The sequence below is a fragment of the Aptenodytes patagonicus genome, chromosome Z (assembly GCF_965638725.1).
Source record: "Aptenodytes patagonicus chromosome Z, bAptPat1.pri.cur, whole genome shotgun sequence".
Lineage (NCBI taxonomy): Eukaryota > Metazoa > Chordata > Aves > Sphenisciformes > Spheniscidae > Aptenodytes > Aptenodytes patagonicus.
Window position 1 is genome coordinate 4,073,557 of NC_134982.1, and position 20,636 is coordinate 4,094,192.

Consider the following 20,636-nt stretch of genomic DNA (forward strand, 5'->3'; position numbering starts at 1 on the left):
AAAGATTCTTCTTGCCAGAATTGTACAATATCATCTGAGATGCTGCTCCTTATAAGCAGATGAAAAGTCAGGTTGAAATGCCAACTCTTGCAACCCTTTCCACTTAGGGAAAGGCTTTGATGGAAGTAGCTTTGATTCCACCCAGGAATAACTTGTCTGACCCTTTCTTCACCACATCAGTCCTCTGGTCAGTCCCGAGATAGGAATTGCAGTTGTCGTCCCAGGTTTAGTGCAGCTTAACCAGATGTCTGCTAGACTTTGACTTTTCCCTAAAAATCCCTGGGTCTCAAAGAGTAGTTGTTATTCCTTGCAAGTATCCTTTGAGCACTTCTTCTTTCTCTAGGAAATGGTTTTCTTCTGTTAGAACTTCAAAACACCTGGGAAACTGAGCCAATTTGGTGCTTTATATCCCTGAAGTCCCTTATAATAAATTCACTTATTTTGTGGGGTCTGCAAAAGCAGCAATCTAGTATTCAGGCAAGCTTGCTCTGGGAGTGCTAGAGGCCACAGAACATGGTGATTTGCTAATCTAAGCTAGTGTTGAAAAGATAAAAATATTAGCTTTTGTATAGTTGACCTCGTTTCTGTCAACAGACAAATTGTTTTGAGAACAGCAATGAAAATGTTCCTTGTAATGAAAGTGTCTGCTCTGGTGGGAGAAAGTATATTAGCTGTAAGCTTGTATTTTGGAGTATATTTAAGTGCTGTCTACACAGGAAAGATTTAAGTACAGCTTGGATGCAGGAGCCAAATTATATTTTGGAAACAGTGATGGAGGATATACAGTGCTGCAGTATACAGTGAGTTCAAAACCAAAAACCCCTGTTTGGTAAAACATGAAGCCCAAAGTGTGCTTCTAGACTTGGGTTTGAGGGCAGTCTGCTTTCTAAAGGTGAAATGGTGATATGTCTTGGCTGCCTCCCTCCTCATAAATTAAACGTGCCTGGGAATGTTCCCAGGCACCGTGGCCAACTGGCTCAGGACTGCCTCGTCCATACTCTTAAACTCTTAGCTACCAGGGCAGGGTGGCTGCATCTGAACTGCCCAGTGCCAGTGGTCCCGATGGTGTGCGACTCACAAACCTGGGAATTGTGTGGGAGAGCAATAATTGGCACGGCCCAGTGCTGGGGAATGTCCTAGCTGCTTTCTAGCATACATGATCATGTTCCAGGGCCTGGGAATGTTTCCAGACAGGACTTAACTTATGAGTACAGATGTTAGTCCTTGATTCTTCCAAATTCTTTATGGACTAAGGCATAGAAGGACTCTTGACATCACAAGGGATTTGGGACGCTTCAGAAAGGTAGGTTTAGGAGAGAATGCCTCCTATTTATTTTGGGGCAGTAATTCTGTACTACTGAAAAATCTGTACCTCTTGTCTCCCTTTTAGATGGATTTAGTGGTTGTTTAAATATCTTTCAGAATGCAGTCACCTTCTTTCCAGGCACTACCTTTCTGGGTTGAGCAGGAGTGTCTGCCCTCCGTCATGGTATTGCTTGCGTATGAAGGAACATACTGTGGCCTTTCATGGAAGTGCCGTGTATGAAGTATGCTTTTTATGGTTGTGAGGAATTTCATTCTGATTTGGGATGCGTGTGCGTGAATATTAAGTTTACTGTCTGGGTGACGTGGTGGGGGGACGGTCTTGCATCTTTTAGGCAGTGGATCTTTTATGTGAGCGGGAGAGTGGGGAGACCACTTTATTTCCTCAGCTGTTTCTTCCAGTGAACAGCAAAAGCTGTGTTGAGCTGACTTTATTGATCATACAGGATGATTTCCTGCAGGCCCTTCAGTGTTTGATTGTGGATTATTGGAACTGGAGTATAGTCCTAGTGTAGATGAGCCAGTAAAACATTGATATTAATCCCAGCTCTAAGCATACGTACATCCTAGAAGACAGCATGTCATGTAAGCTGCTGAATATTGGAGAAGTTTTGCTCTAACTGATCACTTTTTCTGTACCTCCTGGCCTGCCCTCCCTCCATGGTGTCCTGAGTTTCATTGCAAGCTATGGCTCCGTCACACAGTCACTTCAGGATACTGTTTGTCTTTCCGTAGGTTATGGAATATGCTGTCAGCTTTGATAGTTTGAATATTTATAGAGAGAAGAGGTTAGCAATATAAAATACTGTTCCTGTTCATCGTGCTTTATCAAGGGCTATAAAATTTTACTTTAAGCTGTCTTAAGTCTTGCGTAGCAACTGTGTGGCATGTCACATTTACACCAGTGATGCACCCCACGATTTTGGGACCGTGTAATCTGTGTGACAGCATCAGCTTTGGAGCACTGCTTTGTATAAAGGATCCATTGCTCAAAGGTAGTAAGCTGTCAGAGCTGACTGTGTCAATTAATATGCAGCAGGCTTTGTGTCTGCTGATTGTTCTTCTAATTTTAATGTGCGTGATGATCTGTCTTACCAGCAGTAGTGGTGCATATTTAAGGACACAGTATGGCGCAGGGATGCTCCCTGATGTCCCACAGGCTGCCTGTGTGTTTTCAGGGCAACTATTTCAATCCTTACGCGGCTTCTGGCAGCCCACCATCCTGGAGGCGTCTTCGGAATATGAAAAAGAGAGGTTGCAGGCTTTACTGATGCCGTGATGGTCAGTATCCCTCTTCTGCCCGCTCTGTTTCTGGAGATGTGTGATGCTGCCTGTGTCTGAGATGGATATAACTTCTTCAGGACAGTTGGCTCTTTTGAAGAGCGGGATGTATGTCAGAGAATGGGCCTTTGCATGTGGCTCTGCTGCTCTCTACTAGACAAAAAGTCAATCTAGTACAAGATTTTACTTGTGTCCATAACCCGTAAAATGTCAAAGGCCATATTTTATTCAACAGTTTTATTTGTGATAAATGCAGGCTGCTGCCCAAAATTACACTCTCGCTCCTCCTTCGTAGTGCTTGTGTAGCTCCACAGTGAATAGAAGAACTGATCTGGCTGAAAAGTAACTCAAAACATTAATTTTCAGCCACATGTTCTGTGGTCAGATAGCCAGTCCGTTGATTTGGGTTGCTGCTCAATTGCATGGACATTTCAGCCTCCCTGGAATGGCATTAGAAATGAGGCATGTGGGACAAAGCAAGAAGGGGACGAGAACCATTCGTTCCCTCTGTCAGTAGCCCACACATGTTTTATTAAAGTCACTGGAATTGAGGTGGTTGTCAGCCCTGAAAGTGGTTTTAAGTACAGTGCTGTGGTGTCTGCTCTTTTGTTTCATAACACTAATGAATTTTCCCTGTGTAGGGGCAAGAAATAAAAATACCTGCTTCACTTTTCTTTCCTTGAACACTCAATCCAAGCTTGGGAGTGTATCAGCTAAGCTTAATAGCTTAAATTTAAATAGCAAAGCCTGTATTTAAAACCAGGAGTTTGGTGAACTTGGATTCTTTCTGTTGCAACTTTTCAGAGGCTATTAACTTTAAAGGTAATGTAGCAGCCAGTCAAACTTCAGGCTTTGTAATTAGGGAGTGGAGTTGTAAGTTGCTCGTCAACCAAATTCTCTTCATTTCTGAGGTGCGAAGTCTAGTTGTGTGTTACTTATGTAAAATAAACCGTCAGTTTTCAGTGGTCACAGAGCTGTGATAGAGCTGAGCTTGATTTATGATTCTGAAAACGCGCTGCCCGTTTACAAGCCCATGCTGGTTTCTTGCTTTACTTAAATCTGCTGCTGCTTTTAGTTCGTGCTTATCAATGGAGGCTCCTTTTTCTTCACCAAATTGGTTCAATGACAAGATCACAACAGTAAAGAAATAGTTGTCTTTCCTTTCCTCCTGCTTGATTTAGCAATTAAAGTTTTGTTATTCTATAGTTAAGGCTTAAAATACTGTACTGTGAAACTGTGTTAAACATTCTGTGTTTTGTATGCAGTGGAAAAGAGTATTCAGTCTTTTAATCAAGGATAGTACAGAAAACAGAAGTATCGGTTACAACGCGCTTTTCTTCAGAGTCCTGTTGTCCTGTTTTGGGAAAAGCAGCAAATTAGTATATGCATGGAGAAAGAGATCAATGCTGAAGTGGTGGTACCTGAAAGTTAGGTTGTGATGTTCGGTTTCAGATACACATGGCCTTTGTTTGAAGTCTTAAGGAAGCTTATGTTTAAAAACAAACAAAACCAAAAAACCCAATCCAGAAACTACCCTTTAAAACTGAATTTTGTTAAGAGCTAGGCTGAGGAAGTTTTGCCTGTTTTAAGGAACATTACAACTGTATTGACTACTTAAAACCAGAGAACTTGTTCACCTTTTAAAAACATTACCATTTACCTTGAATCACGTGTTCCATTTTGATAGCCTCCTTCATATAGAAAATATAGCATGAGATGTCAGTTTAAATGCAAGTCTAACAATGCTCTATCTTCTATGTGAAAGGAAGTATTCTGTACATTTTTCCATGTTTGACATCATGGTGTTTTGAATAACCATGTTCCATATTCATATCAATTTTTTGTTTTTGTTTTCAATTTATGCACAGCACTTGCTCTGAAATTTGGGGACTGAGTACACCAAACACGATAGATCAGTGGGATACAACAGGCCTTTACAGCTTCTCTGAACAAACCAGGTGAATATTCTGCCCTCTCTCGCATCATAGAAATCTTGTGGGAGGGATTGGCTTTGGAGGGTCTGTAATGGGATGCTTTAGCTGTAAAATAGACTAAAATGCTTCCTAGGCCTCTCATGGTACAGCATTTTAAAATATTTGCTTGCCAGTGTAGAAATCCAAGTGTTCTCAGCTGATGTTTTGACCAATGAAACTCTAATTCTGGAATATTCCTTTTTCACGCCAGTGCCATTGAAAGAATGGGAAGACTTGTTAAATGCAAGCTCTAATGTGATTTGGTATTTATATTAACAAAGTTGGGATACTTAATTCCTTAGACCTAATCTTACAAAGAGTTTAAACTGCTTTTTACGCCACAAGCTTTCAGTTAAATCTTGCTAATTGGCTCAGATACGAGCTACTAAAGAATTGTTTGTAAATTCTTCAGTAGTTAATGGTGGGCAAATTCTAAACAGGGTCTTTATTTTTTCATGTCACATTACTTGATTTGTGTATTGAGGTTTGTCTCCCATCCCATAACAATCATGAACATCTGCATTTGTGTAAGCATATGCAGCCTGTCTTAAAACTAGCAAAACGTTTTCAGCTGGTAGCAAGGCAGATGAAGTCACGAAGATAAACTGTACAGCCCTTACAAGATGTGCATTCATGCTTTTTGCATTACAGTTATACTGCCGTGTGGATCACTTGGGCAGCTGACTGCTTATAGGCTTATTTGCAGTCCTGTGGGAATTCTTGTGCTTAAAGCCATAAAGTATCCATGCCACAGCAAAGCCTTGAGGTTTAGCAGTGGAAGGGACTATTAAGTGTGTGACTTTTTTTTTTTCTTAACAACTGTCTTCTGCATTTAAAAAAAAAAAGCATATGAAGCAATCACCCTAAATACTTGGTTGGAGGTAAAGTGGCTTTTAATGAACTCTAAATTCACTGGCAATAATTTGAGCAGCTCAAAAATAACTTAAGACACTGCTCGATACCATCGTTTTTATCACATTTGAAGCCTTTTAACAAGAGTATAAATGTCACTAACAGTGTCAATCCACTGAATTCTGAGAATAAACTACCCATCCCATGTGTGTACACTGTTGCTTGAGTGATTAAGAGACAGCATGCAGTCTGTAAATGCTTCTCAACATCTTTCCCATATAGATCTCTCGATGGCCGTCTACAGGTATCTCATCGTAAAGGATTACCGCATGTTATTTACTGTCGTTTGTGGCGCTGGCCAGATCTTCACAGTCACCATGAACTTAAAGCAATTGAAAACTGTGAATATGCTTTTAATCTTAAAAAGGATGAAGTATGTGTAAACCCTTACCACTACCAGAGAGTGGAGACACCAGGTAGGAAGACTGCTTCTGACTTTCTATAGCAGCATCTGTACGTACTTGTTCAGCATAACGTTTTAAATGAAAAACAGAGAAAGATGATGCTTTCTCTTGCCAGAAGTACAAGATGATTAGAGATACAGCTTTTGAGCATACCATCCCCTGGAAGTTTTTAATGGTAAAGGTACTGAAAAAATCTTTTCCTTTACAAATGTGTTGGATAACTCAATAAACACTTCCAGTACCACTAGCAGTTTCCAGCTGGCTAAGCACGGTCCAGCATGACAAGGAGAATAGAGATGACTTACCTTTGCTAATGTGGAATAGTCTTACTCAAGAGGCACCTCAGGAATCTGTTTCTTCCGGTAACTAGCAGTACAATTGCAGTATTCGCAGTGCTGAGAGTCAGAAAATTTCAAAACATCTGAAGAAATTGTTAGATACTTTAGATTTGTTGTTTTTTTTTTTCTTTTAGCTCACAGAAGTGTGTATTTTGAGGGTCTTACTAACGCTTTAAATTTTGCTTTTCCAGTCTTGCCTCCCGTACTAGTGCCACGGCACACTGAGATTCTAACGGAGCTTCCGCCCCTCGATGACTATACCCATTCCATTCCTGAAAACACTAACTTTCCAGCTGGAATTGAACCACAGAGCAATTACATACCAGGTATTTCTTAACTCCCACCATAAACAGTACACTTAACATTGTGCCACTGGAACAAAGATGGTAATTTCATCCTCCTAAGCAATCAAATTAATTGGAAGATGCACCAATAAATTAAAACTAGTTGATTTTGTGTATTAATTCCAATGGAAATACCTGAACACTGTTGTTTGCAGAACACGATCCTGTGTGAAACCACATTGCTGTGGTTTCACAACAGCTTACTTGGTTTCAATAGCTTATTTAAGATTCAAAATGCTAATGAGTACAAAGTAGGCCTTCACCTTATGCTTTAAGCCTCTTTTACAAACATATAGGGGTTGCCAAATGCTGTTTATTGGAGATTGAGTAGTAAACTGCTTCTCAGTCTCACCATGTGTAGTATGTGGAGAAAACTTTAAGTTGCAAAACAGTGATTTAAAAAGCATTTTGATCTGTAGTTCACAACCAATGAAGGTCTGCTTTGTGTATTTGTTACTATTGTGTGCATACAGTTTTGTCTTTTTAGTATAAAAGAACAGCCTAACAATATTGAACTCTTAAAGAATTCCTCCTCCCCCCCTTTGCCTCTTCCCCACCCCAAAACAAATACCAAGACTAATGTGCTACAGCGCACCCGAAAGCCTGTACCCTTACTGAAACATAAAATCAGTGACCTTTTGTTTCCTGCCCCAACTTCCTGTTTCCTATCTCTTCAGGAAGTTGCCTGGAGTGTAAAACCAAGCAAAGCTGAAGTTCTCTCATAAATGTTTAATGCAGCTATGTTACGAACAAGCTGAAAATTCAGATCTGGACTCTCACAAGGAATGAGAGGACTTTCTTGAAACTCAAATATGTGCAATGTACAAATTGTATCTACATGTCTTAAACAGGATGTTGCTTGTGTTTTCTTTCAATGTATCCAAGAATTGAAACGGCACCAAAAAAATTTCAATGAATTTGATCTCATCTGTTTAATTTGTGCCACATTTGTTGCTACCTAGGGACAGCGGATCTTTAAAAGCAATTTAAGGTGCTAGAAGTTGGTGCTGCTTTCTTACGTATACTTTTTTGACTCAGTCTGAGGGCTTTTGATAGCATTTGCAGACAACTTACTGGAAAGCCACCATTTGAAAATCCAGTGCTATGGAAATGAGCTAAAGCAACTCTAGGTAGTTATTTGCAGGAAGTCTGTTCAAGGTGATCGCGGGTATTCGCATGATATTCAAATGTTTATGCAGCTAACCACATCTTGCCTCCTTCTCTTTGTCACTGACACCCTCCTGTTGTATTCGTATCATGGCATCTTACTTTATTTGACCTTGCTAACTTAATCTTGAATACTTAGCTAGGTTCTGATAAGTCTTGTATGTCTTGACAGCCTGCTTCAGAGAACCGTTTTCTTTAGCGGTAGGCCAGACTAACAACCGTGCTAGTTTTGCACCGCAATACCGTCGCAGTACTTGGTCTACAGAGAGAAACCATTCACCTACAGCTGGGAAGATGGTGATCGTGAAGGTGCAGGATGGCCTGCGGGGCTGTATGTTCCCTTTCAGGTTACGGATGTGCTGAGCTGCATTGTCCAAACTTCTGGCAGCATTCAAGCTCTGCTAAGAATTTTTAATGCCACGCTTGGGCATTTATTTCCAGCTGTGGTGGTGCTCAACCTCTGACCCTAAAACTGTATTAATAGTACTAGGTGGAGGAAACCTTCTCTGTTCAGACAGAGACTGGATATGGAAAATAATCTGTGCCAAAGAGCCTAGATTAGCAACTGGAATCAGGAGGCATGGGTTGGATTGGAAATGGTTATTGACCTTTTACCATGGCTGTGGGCTTAACTGTAACAAATGATTTGGAGATGGGTGGAGTCCACTTTATCACAATGAGTTCTATTAAAATGTTCAAAACAAGTATGATTTTTATCATACTTGTTGCTAATAAAGATTTCCCTTAATCTTCCCTTTAAATTCTCACTTGAATTTTGTCGCATCTATATTTAGCACACTAGTTTTGCAGAATGAACCAAAGATACAATTCTTTTGGTTCATTTTTTATTTAATCAACTGACTTGATCTAGTTTCCCCTCACTGACTTCCTTCTGATCTTACTATATTGCTGCAAATTTCAGACATGACATTTGATTTCAATTCTTAAGCAAAAGGCTTTATCTTTAAATTTCTGCTGTTTGGTAATAATGTAATTAAATGTGTTTAATCTCTCAGATGTCTCTGAGACAATTCTAAGGCGATTGTAGAGATAGCTTCAAACACTTTGGCTAAAGAAATCCAGGTTTTGCCTTTAATATATAGGAAAAGACATTTGCCCAGTTCAAAGGAAATTATTTCCTGAAGGGCGGTTGGTTAACTCATTATCTGGATTACAAAGTACATTTTGAATGGAGAAAAGGAACAACCATACTCTCCTGGGTTTTGAAGACATTTCTGTGGAATTAGACAGAAATTAGTTTCTAGTATCAGAATGCTTCAAACTTGTTACTGAGTTTACTTTGGTCTGGGAAACTCCATCTTTATAGAAAGCTAGTTAAAAGAATAGATGATCGTTCTAATAGAGCTTAGAAGTAATAATAATAACAGAGCTTGTGCAGCGTAACTAGTTAGATAATTTGGTTATCATTAATGAGTAAAATCAACTGTTGGGTACTGAAGAAAAATGGATTTGGGGACTGAACTTTAAATCTAGCAACTTCTATAAGGTGTGGGAGGGTATCTGATCTGATGGTTATACTACATAAAGACAGCTCACTTTTTTTGTAGAAGTCACCAGATGGTTTTTTCATTTGTAATTCTACTAAATGTGAAAGCTGTTGATCACAATTGCAAAATTGTTACTCATTGACATGAAAGTATCTTGTATTAAATGGAACAAACAAGGATTATATGTTAATTATAGAACATATTTGAGCAATTGACTGCCATACAAGAGAGGATACATTTTATGTAGACAATAAGGCAGGTAATGCATTTGAGGTCCCACTGGAAGGAAAAAGGGACAGTAAAATTAAATTCTAATTCAGTATTCAGGTATCATATGGAGCTCGTGAAGACTTGAGGACAAAAACCCCAAATGCTAAATCTTACAAATTTCCTCAGTCATTGAACCAATAGGTGGATTTTTTTTTTGACAGAAACACCACCTCCAGGATATATCAGTGAAGATGGAGAAACGAGTGACCAGCAGTTGAACCAAAGCATGGATACAGGTAACATTTATTTTTTCACTCCTTTCAAGACTTGGGAATACTAGTTGTGATCCCTCTGCATAGTGGCATGAATTCAGCCCAAACGATGATGGCAGTAGCCCTCTGTACAACCTGATGTTTTCTGTTTAAAATATCACTTTCAGTGTTTTGTGAAGGAAATAATTTTTTGCTAGGGGAATTCTTTTAAAACATTCTGTGCCATGTTAAGTACCTGTCATTTGTTTCGTAATAAAAGCATACAGGTCTAAGTCTTCATCAGAAAGCCATAAAAAAGATTTTAATAGTTGACTGGTTTCAACTTCCCCTGACTTTACTTTCTGGAAACAGGTTCATTGAAGCAAAATGTCTGTTTGGCCTAAGCAAGTTGAAAGAAATGCTGCATTTTGAGAACTTGTCTCTTAACTCTGACCACCTTACCATTTCTGCCATGTTTCAAATTGATTCTTGTATGGAAGGCTCTATTGAAAGAGTAGTAGAAACATTAAGCATTTGTGCCTTTGTATGAAAGGGTTTCCAGATAATCTGGTTGGCCTTAGACTTGGACAAAGCACAGTTCATGTGCTGGATAAGAACCTCCTGCTATGTGCTGGCAGACTTGTGTGTGTGCTTGGTTAGCTAATGTTAGCAACCTTTTTTCAGTTAATTGGAATCAACTGCACTAGTTTCTGTAAGAACTGCAATATTTTCCCACTATGTGACAATAGGTACCTTAATTAAAAAAGCCTGATGTGAGCAGTCATTGTAGGAATGTTTCTGCGCGAAGCCTCTCTGTATTTTGCCTACTAGTGCACAAATTGTGTTGGAGAGTTCATGTTTTTCTGAGTTTTTTCCTTCCTCCTTCCAGGAAAGAATAATTTCCTCAAATGAGGAAATCCAGCTTGTTCTTTTCTAGAGATAAACCCTCTCCTTTGAGAATAGAGAGGTAATATCTTGATTGTCTTGTCCGCTTTTTCTTAGCTTTTTTTCACTGAATTTGGGAAGAATTCACTACCTTCTCACTAGAGAAGTGCATAAATAAAGTTAAGTTCACAGGGTGTGCATGAAGTGAGAGCTCTCCCAAATACAACACTAAGATGTTAATCGAGTCTTTGCAAGGAGGGGTAGGTTCCCAGGAGTCTGGAAAATTAAATGTAATCTTAATTCAGAATAATCTTAATCCAGAATAATCATGTGACATGCTGGAAAACTGGTTGTAGGATTTCTGAGGTTTCTTATTCCAAAGACTTTTAATGTAAAACTATATCTAGATAATGGTCATACCTACCCTTCTGAAATAACAAGAATCATTTGCTCTGAAACAATCTGTATTGCTTCAACAGGATCTCCAGCAGAGCTGTCTCCTAGTACTCTCTCCCCAGTTAATCATAGCTTGGGTAAGCAGGAAATACTTTTAATTGTTTCTCTGTGTGTGATGACTCTTCTTTATATATATAATTACCTTAAAAATGAAAATGTACTTTAAAAAAGTAAGAGCTGTATTAGGAGGAGACTATTGGGTTGGCTTCCTGATGATAAACATGATAGAGCTGGGTTAATAACTTGTTAATAACGCCTCTATTTCTGTAACTGTTGAGCTTCTAGCAAAGAGAAAGAATAATATAGTTGTGTGTGTGCAGGAATAGCATTTATTAAATAAATAGTTTAAAGGACATTAGCCTATCCATAGTGGTGCCCAGACTTTCTGTCTCCCTTGTGTGTGTGTTCTGCTGCTCTTCTCATGTACTGTTTCACCTGCGCCCACAACACAGTTGCTGTTCCCGCATTAGTTGCCCACCTGCTTTGATCAGGTGCCATTGCTCTGTGTCTGTATAAATGCCTCAGGAAGATCAGATTCCCTTGGGTTTATTTAAGGAATGGTGACAGGATGTGACAGGAAAATGCTGTTCGGAATGCTGAGTGAGTAAGTAAGTAGGGTAGGTAAAAAGGGGAAGCAGCGCAGGAAAAGCTGAAGGTGCACGGGGAAGATACTGAGCTCTAGTAAGGGAGAGTAAAAGGAGCGTAGAGCTGCCTTTAGATAAAGAGGCAGTGTATGATATAGTGTAATACAAGGGAACATCATTTTCATAATATTTTTTGCCTTTGTGTGGTTCAGTGTTTGATAGTTTAATCTTTTCTTTAACGGTGCCAAAATGTTTGCAAGTTATAGAAAGGCAACAGAAATGTCTCAACGTCTGGCACTGACAGCAACATTAGCTTAATCATTTTACCAAGAAAAATGCAAGTACTGAATTACATGAGCTGTGGTCCGATTAGATCACCCCTTCTTCCCCTCCTCCTTCCCTTGTGTGGAATATTGAATTCCATTCTGTTTACTGGGGTAGGTAAAAATGGCAGCAAGCAAAATATAATTTGAGTAGTTTGAGGAGACTACCGCTGTCGTTTCTGGAAGAGATGAATAGCAGGGCAGATAGATTTCTTTTCAGCCTCAAATTCTGTGTTTTTTAAATTTCTTTTTAGACTTGCAACCAGTTACTTACTCGGAGCCTGCGTTTTGGTGTTCAATAGCATATTATGAATTGAATCAAAGAGTGGGAGAAACCTTCCATGCATCACAGCCTTCTCTGACCGTAGATGGCTTTACAGATCCATCAAATTCAGAACGGTTTTGTCTAGGTCTGCTTTCCAATGTAAACAGAAATGCTACAGTGGAAATGACAAGGCGACACATAGGTAAAAATCTCTCATCTTTTAACTACATAATTTCATTTTAGCCGTTAAATTATCTGGAATGATCCAGGTAGGATGGCCAGATCTGTGTGTTGGGATCCTTTCACTCTTGTGCAGCCAGCCATTGAGCTTCTCTCTCGAGGCTTGCCAAGGAGAGCTTGGTCTCTCTTGCTGTGTGGAAAGACACACGGGTCACCGCTTCTGAAATCAGGGAGAAACGTAGCAGCTTCTGCTGCCACAGCCAGCTGCAATTGGGAAGAGATGTAGTGATGGCTGGAGCTGAAAGGAGCTGCCTTTCCTCAATCCGTAGTCTCTGAGTCGGTGGCAGCAGCAGTCACACAGCTGTCAGGCTGAGAGCGGCACAGGAGGAAGCCGTTCAACTGTATGGGATTTCTGTTGCTCATGTTGCTGTTCTCTGCCTTCTGGAAAAAGGTGACGCACCGAAGCATCCTGAGGGGCAGGTTCTTGGCTTTCAGGTTCCTCCTTGGACCACTCTGCCCTGGGTAGCATTTATAGTCAGACTTGCTTATCATGGAAATTTAAGCTTTAATTACAAAATATTAACGTGTTGCTTAGTTTATTCTAATTTACAAAATGCAGAATGGACATTGGTAGTACTTCTTAAATTCTTTTCTGAAATGGGAAAAGCTGCCATTGAGATAACACGCTGTTTCGACATGATCAAGATTTTCTTTGTAGTGGTTAGTAGAGAGTATTGTTTTCCACAATGCAGCATCTTGGCTTTAAGTTTTTCAATAAACTACTTTTTTCTTTTTTTTTCCCCTGGATTCTTTTATTTAGCAATATTCACGAGTTTTTTTTGTTTTTACTTTTAGTAGAAAAAGTTCAACCTCTTTAGTAGAACCTTCTGACTACCTCTATGCCAAATCCAAATGCTTGTCTAATAAAATTTTAGATGTGCAGAAACCCAGGCTATGCCTGTGCTGACTGATCAAAATGGTCAGTGATGAGGAAAAGCAAAAGTGTTAAGGAGCTCTCACTTTTTTTTTATAGAGCAGCTCTCATTTTGCTTGAACAATAATTTTAAAGAAAAAGGGGAAGAGAAACTATCGTCTTTAAAGGACCTGTTACTTATAAATAGTTTTCTTTGGGAGATCAATTGTATGTTACTTCTCTTGTGCTAGAAATAACCCATACAGATTTTTTTCCACTCAGAGAGAGAGAACAAGATCACAATTTAAAAGTGAGCAGCAGGATTTCTTAGGGGTGTTTTTTTGTAATAGGGCTAAGTGAAGTCCTGTTGGTTTTGTCAAAGTAGTACAGAGAAGGGTTATGCAGTGGGTTGTGAAATAGTGTGGGTGCATGTAAGCGGAGAGTGTTGAAGTGGTATGCTTGTGTTTTCCTTTTTTGCCACTTCACAGACAACACTTTATATTGGCACAAGTTTTAATTCTGTTGAATGTAATCTTTTTATTTCGGTTTGGGTATTTCTTTAAGTGAAAAAGGTAATGTACACTGCTTCCTAACTTGGCTTTGGTTACAAGCCGTTGGCTTGTAGAAAATTCTGTCTCGCTCTTGACAGAAGATTATTCTGCTTCTCCTTCAAATATTGTGTGTTCGTGGGAGAAAAATGCAAGTTAATTGTGTTCTGCTCCTGCTACAGCTGTCAGCCCAGCAGTGTGGTCCTGTAGATAATTGATTTCTGTTGTAAAGAAAAACCTTGGCCTTCTCTGAAACAAAATACTCCCTTGTTTGTTAATCTGCTTGGGTCATGTCATAACTAGAGTTCCTTTGAATTTTGCTACAGGAAGAGGAGTACGTCTCTATTACATTGGCGGAGAAGTTTTTGCTGAGTGCCTAAGCGATAGTGCGATTTTTGTTCAGAGCCCCAACTGTAATCAAAGATACGGCTGGCATCCTGCAACTGTGTGTAAAATTCCACCAGGTTAGTAGCCTACCAAAGGTCTCACGCAAACATATCTAGTGAATGTATTCACTGGATGACATTTGCTTTCCTTTTGATACCTAGAAGGGGTTTCTTCATAGTTTTGGGCTTCTGTGTAGCAAACACAAGTATTCATTGATTGTACCCTTTTGAATTTTTTTTTTGTTTTATAGGATGCAATCTAAAAATCTTTAATAACCAAGAATTTGCTGCTCTTCTGGCTCAATCTGTGAATCAGGGTTTCGAAGCAGTTTATCAGCTTACTAGAATGTGTACCATAAGAATGAGTTTTGTTAAAGGATGGGGAGCTGAATACAGGTAAGGAAAAAACCTTTGCTTTTAAATTTAAAGTTAATTTTTCTTCTTTCACTAATACACTATTTCTGTCTGGCTTGAAAGCCATATGTGCAGGCTTCTTACTGCTATTGTAGATATGCTGACTGCAAGTTGAACCGATATTTTCCTTCCCCCCCCCCCCTCAGCTATGGAGCTGCTAAGTCATAAAGACCAGTGAACTGATTTTAGTATTGCATTGAAGTCAGCTGTTGAGCAAGGAATGTCGTCAAAGTTCCATTTCCTCGCTCAGTCCTGCTTGCTTGTGTATTGTGGTGAAACCACTGACAACATCTAGAAGTCTCAGAGTTTGTGCTGTGAGGTTATTCGCTGTTTTAGACATACGGTCGTTTTGGTCTGTGTCCTGTTCTATATGGAGTATGAGTTTGTTAGGTTGTGGTGCGGGATGCAGCTGATGGTACCTGACAGAAAGAATTGGAGTCACTTGGGGTGCATTCTGCAGAATAAAACAGCTGGAGAACACATATTTAAGGGATGGCAAATATGTCGGAACTTGTAGCTGCTAAAGCTTTGCAGGAGTAAGATGACTGTGTTTATGCAGTAAAACTGCTAAAACCATTTTTTGAGTGGAAAAAATATTTTTTTATCTGCTTCTGAATAGATTCCAATTATATTCTCTATTAGCATAAACTAAGGACTATAGTTGAGGACTGTGCCTGTTTTTAATGTAGTATGGGAATTGGGGAAGAAAAGGCATTGACTTCTAACTGAGCAGTATTAAAGATTTCATTATTTTGGAGAGCTAGAGATGTGGTTTTCAACAAATCCCTTAAACCTCTCTAGAAATTGTCTGCTGAAAAATGAACATATCAATGACATATCAATACCCTATTTCAATACATAATGATTTTTTTAAAATCCATATCGTTTCTGAAGTTGAATAATGGCATATAGGTTCCACTGTAAATCCTGGAGTTTCGATTCTTTTATCTGCCCTTGAAATATATACATGCAGATAGCAGCGTCAGTACGTGGGGGAGGCTTCTCGGCTAAATGAAGCCAATTTTGTAAAAGCCTAATTAGATGAAATGAGAAATTTGAGTAATGGAATAAATTGGTACCTCTTTGTTAGCAAGAGGTACACAAGAAAGAATCTGGCTCAAGTTTAAAGAACTGTTGGATTTGGCTCAAAAGGCGTATGTATACACTTACGCATAATTAAATACAACATTCAAATCAGAACAGAAGAAAGGCTTAATCAGTCAGATTATATGGAGACAACTTGAAGTGAATGGATTGTAAGTGCTGGGTTAAAACAGTGGGGAGGCTTTTGGTAAAGTTATTTCTAAGGAGAGAGAATGTTGGTTGTTAGTAGTCGATAAACCCTTCAGAGATCATAGGGTTGAAAAAGCTCCAGTGGAAACCCTGCCAGAACAGCACAGAAACTGATTACTGACATAATGCTGAACTAGTTTCTTTGCATCTCTGTTTAAGATGGTGCTAATAAATTATTGATGCACAAAACTTGTAAGTTACGCTGCAGTTGTGATTAAAGCAAGAAGAGGTTGCTCCTGCAAGCACAACCTTGAATTTAAATGAATGTAGCCTGAGTTGTCAAAATAGACCAGGAAGCAGGGTAAAATCCATCATTCTTGTTAAAGCTTCAGTGCTTCATTATTGCGTCAAAAACATTTCTCATGGAACAGGCTTTGGTAAAGCCAAGGCATTACTGACATTTTAGGCTTATGGCATATGTGCACAAAGGTGTAGATATGGCAAGGTGGTAGATTTTATAAGCCTGGTAGACAAAACAGCTTAGAGCTTTTTGCTCGATACACGTTGGCTTGAATTGAGGATGGTGGTAGAAGTTCAGATCGGCAATCAAGAGTTCACGTTAACACAGGAACTCTCCAGGGCTAGGATCATCTTCCGAAGAAAGTTAAGTAGAGGCAATTACAGCAAAGAGACTTAGTGATACATGAACTGGAAATCCATGGCTAGAAGAGGCTGAGTTTTAGCTTTGAGACAGCTGCTAAGTGACTGTCACTATTTTATCAGCTTTTGCCAGTGTAGTGCAAAGCCAGGGCTGTTGAACAGAACCAGTTATAAAATTTTGAGGAAGTGTGTTGTGGAACACATTGTAGGGGAGTTGACAGCGGTGGAATAATGAATTTCCTTCTTTGGGAGAGGATTCAAGACTAAATGGAATTATATTTCCTGTGGTTTAGATTGTTCTTTTATTGGATCACTTTGTTTTGGCATAGGCATTCAGGGCTAAGATAACAATGTTTTTGAGAGTGCTGAGAGAGCACAGACCCCAGCCACTTTCTTCTCCTAGAAAATGTGAAACCACAGACAACTTTTGAAATCCATCCTCTCACTGGCTTAATCTTTCTGCCTTTTCAGTTCCTCTGTTTATATAAACAGATTTCCTTGAAGCGAAGGGTTGCAGTGCCGACAGTAAAAATGAAGGGGCTGGGTTTGTGTCTGACTGATCTGCTGCCTTTGAATCTTAATGCCTCCTTGCTTTGACTTTGGGATAGCTAGAAATTACTAGGAAAAACTGGCTTGGCAACAGTAGTCTTGCCAGTCTAGTTTGGGAAAACTCCCATGCCTGGAGTGGGTACAGTGAAATAACAGGATTTCTCAGGCAGAGTGTGTCCAATACTGATTTCTTCACTTTGGAGATGAGAAGGAAGATTTTTGAATAACAGGTCTCTGAAACAAAGATATATGGGAGAGTGAATGAAGCTTTTATGGTTGTAAATCCTTCAGCTTTACTGAGCCTTTCTATATGGTGTTTAATGAAGGGCTTCTATTGTGGAAAATTATAGGCAAGTTTATATAGAAGACAAGGGAAACACAATTTTTACTTAACTTGTTTGTGTGAGGATGTTACAGTACAAAACACATGCAGAAGTGTAAGATTACAGGAAATCGGAGATAAAGTTTGGTGTTCCTTCGAGATAGCATCAGTTAGCACAGTATAACCACACACTGTGTTTTGACGTAGTGTTTCTGACAACATCTAGCAGTTTCCTTCTACATTTCTTGTCAATTGCTCCAAAAAGCCAGACCTTATGATTGCAATAGTATTGTGCTGCTTGGCCCTGCTGACAGTGCAGAGCCAAGTGTTTCTATTCCGTATTTCTCAGTAGTTGTCTGCAAAATTCAAACCCGGTTATGCATGAGGACTCTTTGAAGGTTGAGATACAGCTGCACGCAGCTATCTGATGTGAACACCACATTGGTTGGACAATCTTCAGGTTTGAATTTCTTCTTAGAAGTAAGGCTTTTGGTGTGGCACTTGAAGCAAATGCTGCAGTCCTTATCTCATTCTCCAGAGGAGAATATTCTCGATGTATTATGGACAAGCATGTAATTATTGATGTGTGTTATAGATATGGGGTGTTTGGGGGTTTTTTGTTGCCTTTTTTTTTCCTTCTTCAAAGATGTCTGAAAAAAGCTTAGTAACAGTTATGGTAATGGTTGCAGATTTTCATCTTTCTGTGTAGTAGATGTGATGGAGAATTTTATGGCAGCCGAAGCTGCTTTCTGACTTTGCTATTACTCTTTATTTTCTAGGCGGCAAACAGTAACAAGCACTCCTTGCTGGATTGAACTTCATCTGAATGGACCTCTACAATGGTTGGACAAAGTATTGACTCAGATGGGCTCCCCTTCAGTACGCTGCTCCAGCATGTCGTAAAACTCCTTCCTCCGTTACCAGTGGGCTAAATATCGAGTCCAATCAACAGACTTAATATAACAGCTCGTCTGTCGTAGTATTTGTGTGTGGTCCCCATGAACTGTTTACTATCCAAAAAGGTTTTTAAAAAAAAAAAAAAGAAAAACAGCACTTGAGGTCTCATCAATTAAAGCACCTTGTGGATTCTGTTTCCTATACTCTGATACTAGATGAAAATTTAGTGTATAGAAATGCCTTCTTCAGAAAGAAGAAGGGACAGTTCTAAAGACTCTTAATGGTGTTTTTATTGGGTATATAATTGAGTGTCCTAATGGTTTATCAATAACATGAATAGCTAAGTATATGTACAGGTAATGTATCATGATCTCAAATATCACAGTATTGTGCTGTTCTACATTTTAGTTCCCATAAATAGTCGTTTGTTTTTTTGATTGGGGCAAATCTCTCATAAAATTCCAAGACTCTACTCCTTTATTCTTTTATATTTTTTTATATAAGCAGGTTTTCGAGTTGTCCTAAACATAAAAAGCAGACTTTCCTTGTAGAAAAGCTTAACTTTTTGCTGCCTTCTTAAAGAAAAAGAAAATCCCTCCATTGGAAGGGAAAGAAATGTCTCGAGATTCATCTGTGAAATCTTAAGACACTTTATATGCTTAATGGGGCCTAAAATGAATTCATATTATAAATTCCGAGTATCCATCACACTAGGAGTCTACTTTTCCCTACCCATCTGAGCTGATGCATCTGTTGCCAGCAGTATTGCTGGCACAGATGTAATTTGGGACTTTTTTGTACTTTGAATCATTGAAATCAGTGTTTTTTCTCATGGAATGAGAATTTACTGTAGCATTGGATACTGGCTTTCAGTACACAAGGTTATTGGCTTACCCCTTACATCTGTGTTTTTTTCATTAAACAGATGTCGCTAAAAATCATGGGTTTTAGTTTTTGGAGCCAAATACCTTGAAAAATCCTTTCCCAGGGTAAACTAGACTCTTTCGTATAGGTTTTAAATAGATGCAGCTTCTTAACATATTTCAGTAACAGAATTTAAATTTCTGATCTGAGTGGCTTTGTATAGCTTACTTACATACCAGATCATACGCATTCATTATGTCATAATGGGCCTTGTTATTAAAAGTAGTTGCTTCTGCAAAACCTCTAGGATAGTGGTTGCTGAGGTATGACCAGCGAAGGAGGACTTCTAGGTTCTTCGTGACAGTGCATGTTATTGTGAACCCTTGGACACTACAGCTGCACCATATTAAAAATATTCTGAAATATATTCTACAAATAAGTCTGGGTTGGGGAAGGGTTGGGAAACTGTATAGAAGGGTTATTCTGACTTGAAAAATATACATCTTACTAACAATCTTGTGATCTAGCTGTCTGTCATTCTTCTGTTATCGTGGCAGTAGCAGGATTGCCTTTGTCTGTTTTTCCCATTGTTTCATCCATTACACTAGTACTGTACTTTGTAAGTACAGCTAGTGATAACTTAGCTTTGAGAACAAAAATGTGGCCAGTGTTACAGCTTTTAATCAGTTGACTGAATTGATGATCGTGATGGATATTTTTATGCCGTAATGACTAGGGCATAGAAGCAATACCAAAAATCAAGCCTTGAAAAAGTGGGCCGGACACCTTTAAAAAAAATTGGCAAAGCAGTTACCAGTTTGTGCTAGTTTTACCAGTAGACTAATGTATTGGTAGAACTTGTGAACCTAAGAAATAAGCTTCATGCGTGTTGCATTTGCCTAATATGTGAATACACTAATAAAAGTTTTAATTCTCATGATGGCTGGTTTTTTTTATTAATTGCTGTACGTATCTTCTGTTGAAGGTTAGGAATCATTCTAACCCACCCAAATAAACAGCAAGTGTCCTGCATGTTGTGGCTGGAAAGGTGTAGTTTAGATGTTAAAAATCACTTCTTACACAGCTACCGTGGAGGTTCTGGATCTGTGTGTGTTTAATGATACAGGCTTCTACTCCAGATCGAGTTTATTAAATCAGTTGCTTTTTCCTACCATAATCAAATTACATCCTACTAGCTCAGATGTTTACTTTCACCTGTGAAACAGTTAGATAAGAGCGACTTGTCTGGGTGAAAAGACTCCATTGCGTTTATGAGCAGGTTGCAGCTTGAATCAGTTGGGTGACCTAATTCTGTAGTCTCCTTACTGCGGATTTCTGTATGTGTTCTTTCAGTTACGGTGATATTACTTGCTTTGCCTTGAACATTGTAATAACCTTGACTGTACCCTTTTTTGGTGCGCGCTTCCAAGTAGCGTGCGAGGACGC

General features: G+C 39.1%; 1 protein-coding gene across 3 annotated transcripts in view; it reads left to right on the forward strand.

Annotated features, from left to right (window-relative positions):
- Positions 1–20,130, forward strand: part of LOC143172424 (mothers against decapentaplegic homolog 2) — a 52,458-nt gene extending 32,328 nt beyond the window's left edge. Inside the window, exons 3-11 of one of the 3 annotated variants that reach the window (XM_076361869.1) lie at positions 4,473–4,562; positions 5,712–5,905; positions 6,423–6,557; positions 9,682–9,756; positions 11,076–11,129; positions 12,214–12,426; positions 14,192–14,329; positions 14,503–14,647; positions 18,209–20,130. In XM_076361869.1, the coding sequence (XP_076217984.1) occupies positions 4,473–4,562; positions 5,712–5,905; positions 6,423–6,557; positions 9,682–9,756; positions 11,076–11,129; positions 12,214–12,426; positions 14,192–14,329; positions 14,503–14,647; positions 18,209–18,332 (1,168 nt within the window). In that variant the 3' untranslated portion in view covers positions 18,333–20,130. The remainder of the gene's footprint in view (positions 1–4,472; positions 4,563–5,711; positions 5,906–6,422; positions 6,558–9,681; positions 9,757–11,075; positions 11,130–12,213; positions 12,427–14,191; positions 14,330–14,502; positions 14,648–18,208) is intronic. The other 2 variants (XM_076361871.1, XM_076361870.1) reach the window with 2 other exon arrangements.
- The last annotated feature ends 506 nt before the right edge of the window (positions 20,131–20,636 follow it).